At 44.9% G+C, this 3583-nt stretch overlaps 1 protein-coding gene across 1 annotated transcript in view; it reads right to left on the bottom strand.

The window, feature by feature from the left end:
- The window catches only part of EAH_00056360 (dihydrouridine synthase domain-containing protein, putative), a gene marked incomplete at both ends in the record, with an annotated part of 4026 nt that extends 863 nt beyond the window's left edge, over positions 1–3163 (bottom strand). The window contains 6 exons of the mRNA XM_013397567.1: positions 108–225; positions 749–809; positions 1082–1321; positions 1517–1605; positions 2043–2101; positions 3078–3163. Of these exons, the coding sequence (XP_013253021.1) occupies positions 108–225; positions 749–809; positions 1082–1321; positions 1517–1605; positions 2043–2101; positions 3078–3163 (653 nt within the window). The remainder of the gene's footprint in view (positions 1–107; positions 226–748; positions 810–1081; positions 1322–1516; positions 1606–2042; positions 2102–3077) is intronic.
- Between the last annotated feature and the right edge of the window lie 420 nt (positions 3164–3583).

The following is a 3583-nucleotide window of genomic DNA, read 5'->3' as shown; positions in this document are numbered from 1 at the left end:
CTGCTGCTGCTGCTGCTGTTGCTGCTGTTGCTGCTGCTGCTGTTGCTGCTGTTGCTGTTGCTGCTGGTAGGATACAAGTCCCTTTCAGATAAAACCCCGAGACGCACCGCTGGGGGCTGCAGCAGATATGTTTGCTGCAGCGCAGTCTGCTGCAGCAGCGCAGCAGCACCAGAGAAGAGCGCAGGATTGTCTAATACTCCTTCTGCTGACATCACTGCGTCAGCCCTGCGAAAAGAAGACAAAAGGAGACAAAAAGAGACAAATAAAAAAGAGATAAAGACAAAAGGAGACAGGTAGAGACAAAAGGAGACAAAAGGAGACAAATAAAAAAGAAAAACGACAAGAGAAGACAAATTAAAAAGAGAAACAGGCAAGAGGAGACAAATAAAAAGGAGACAGAGACAAAAGGAGACAGATGGAGACACTCATGGAGAAGACAAAAAGACAAAAAGAGACAGGAAGACGAAGAGACAAAGTACTGCAAACGGAGACAAAGACAGACACAGCAAGAAACACAAAAAGACAAAAGGAGACAAGAGAAGACAAAGAAAAGAGACAAAAAAGAGACTGCTGCTGCGCCTGCTGCTTTGTGCTGCTGCTGCTGCTGCTGCTGCCCGAAGAGGCACGAATCTCTGCAGCAGCAGGGAGGCGAGGAAGCAGCAGCTGCAGCAGCTACTGTTGCAGCTGCAACAGCTAATGTAGCAGCAGCAACAACAACAGCAACAGAAACAGCAGCAGCAAGCCTGACCCTGTGACGAGGAGACAGCGAATTGCATCTTCCTTTGTCTCCACTCCTCCATTGGCAATTACTGAAAAGATAAAAAGCAGCAGCAGCAACAGCAGCAATAACAGCAGCAGCAACAGCAGCAGTAACAGCAACAGCCGTAGCCTCAGCAGCAGCAACAACGGCAGCAGCAGCTCTAATGATCTCACCAGCAGCAGCAGCAACTGCATCAGCAAGAGAAGCAAAGCACCACTGCAGCGCCAAACGCGCCAACTGCAGCAGCAGCAGCAGAAGCAGCAGAAGCAGCAGCAGTAACAGCAGCAGCAGCAGCAGCAGCAGCAGCAGCAGCAGCATTACCTGGTATGTTGAGTCGCTGCTTAACTCTGCGGATGAGGCCCCAATCTGCTGCTGCAGTATTCGCAGCTTTTTCTTCTTTTGTTCGGGCATGCAAAGTAAGTGCTGCAGCACCAGCAGCCTCCAGAGCGTAGCTCAGCAGCAGAGTGTCCTGGCAGGTCTTATCGAGGTGCTGCTCTGCTGCTGCTGCTGCTGCTGCTGCAGGAGCTGCTGCTGCAGCAGCAGCAGAACGCAACCCATCGTCTGCAGCAAAAGAAACACAAAACACTCACACCTAGCTCTAAACCCTAAACCCTAAACCCTAAACCCTCGATGTATGCAATTCAAACAAGAGACAACCGAAAACACTCTTCATCCCGCTCCATCCATACGAAAGGCTTGAGGTTTAAGGTTTAGGGTTTAGGAATTAGGGTTTAGGGTTTAGGGTTTGAGGCTAACATGCAGTGCTGTCTGGTGCTGTCAGCACTTTGCGTATTTTGCAGGTGACAGGCACAGCCAAATGCCGATGCATTGCAGACACCATCGACCTGTACAGACACCCAAACCCTAAACCCTAAACCCTAAACCCTAAACCCTAAACCCTAGATCGCGAGCTCTAAATCCTAAACCCTGAACCCTAAACCCTAACCCTAAACCGATCTGGAACTCGAGTAAAGTGTGATAAAGTTCGTGCAGTGGTATGCAAGCATTGAGAAGAAGGAGACAGTAAAGAAAGAAAAAGAAGGAAAAGGAGACAAGGAGACAGACAAAAAAAGTAGAAAGAAGACATAAGGAGACAGGAAGAAGACATAAGGAGACAGGAAGAAGATAACACCCAAATGCATGAAAAAGAAACAGCAGATAGAGAGACAGAGACAGAGACAGCAAGAAGAATAAACAAGCAAGCAAAGAAGAGAGACAGAAGAAGATAAAGGAGACAAACAAAAATAATAAAAGGAGACAAAACAATAATTACTTCACCTACAGCACTAAGTCGGGCTCGTCTAATAAATACGCCCCGTAAAACCCTCGTCTGGCGATGCCCTGCAAAACAAAACAAAGACAAAAGGAGACAGATATAATATAAAGGAGACAGACGAAAGACAAAAGGAGACAGATATAATATAAAGGAGACAGACGAAAGACAAAAGGAGACAGATGTAATCTAAAGGAGACAGAAGAAAGACAAAAGGAGACAGATATAATACAAAGGAGACAGATAAAAGATTTAGGAGACAGATATAATATAAAGGAGACAGACGAAAGACAAAAGGAGACAGATATAATACAAAGGAGACAGATAAAAGAATTGGGAGACAGATATAATATAAAGGAGACAGACGAAAGACAAAAGGAGACAGATATAACATAAAGGAGACAGATATAATAGAAAGGAGACAGAAGAAAGACAAAAGGAGACAGATATAATATAAAGGAGGCAGACGAAAGGCAAAAGGAGACAGATATAACATAAAGGAGACAGATATAACATAAAGGAGACAGATAAAGGCCTAAGGAGACAGATATAATATAAAGGAGACAAAAGAAAGACAAAAGGAGACAGATGTACTATAAAGGGGACAGATAAAAGATAAAGGAGACAGATAAGGGGGACAATGAAGGCGTTAAATGAGACAAAAGGAGACAATAAAGGGGACAACAAAGGAGACAAAAGGAGACACTAAAGGAGACAAAGAGACGGAAGTAGAGGCAAAAGGAGACAGAGGGAGACAAATGAAGCCCCTTAAGGAGACAACAAAACAGAAAGTACAGAAGGAGACGAACAAAAAGCATGAAGAGACAGAAAAAAAATAAAAGAAAGAAAAGGAGACAGGCAGCAGCAGCAACAGCAGCAGCAGCAACAGCAGCAGCAACAGCAGCAGCAGCAGCAGCAGAAGCGAACAGCAAAGAGGAGGAAGAGACAGAAGGAGACTAATAGTAATATATCTCAGCTGTCTGCATGCACTCCGATTAACGAATTAAAACAAAAGGAGACAAACAAAGACAAAAAAGAGTTTACCTGAGGACAGCCTAAATTTACGTCTACTGCAGCAACTGTCTCCTGCAGCAAACGCCCTGCCTCCACCATATACTCTGCTTTGTTTCCTAAGGAGACACATCAAAAGGAGACAGCAACAGAGACAGAGACAATAATAAAGACAAACATACACACAAAGACACATAAAAAAGAAGGAGACACAAAGAGAGACAGAGGCGGAGACAATAAATAAATAAATATATATATATATATATACGTAGAGAGAGAGACAGAAATAGAGAGAGACAAAGATAAAACAAAGACGGAGACAGAGACAGAGACAGCACAAAGACGAAAAAAGAAAAAGATAAACAAAGACAGAGACAAACCGCATAGCTGAGCGATGAGGGGGACTTGTGTATCGAAGACAGTACAACTGTCTCCTGTCTCCTCTCTGCAGCGCCACCACCTCTCAGGACTGCTCTCCCTGCTGCTGCTGCTGCTGCTGCTGCTGCTGCTGCTGCGAAGGAGCCTTTGCCCCTCAAGTG

Source organism: Eimeria acervulina, genomic scaffold (genome assembly GCF_000499425.1).
Source record: "Eimeria acervulina Houghton genomic scaffold, Eah_scaff1159, whole genome shotgun sequence".
In the NCBI taxonomy this organism is placed as follows: Eukaryota; Apicomplexa; class Conoidasida; order Eucoccidiorida; family Eimeriidae; genus Eimeria; species Eimeria acervulina.
The sequence above is the reverse complement of the archived record's forward strand: the minus strand, read 5'-3'. Positions and strand labels throughout refer to the sequence as shown.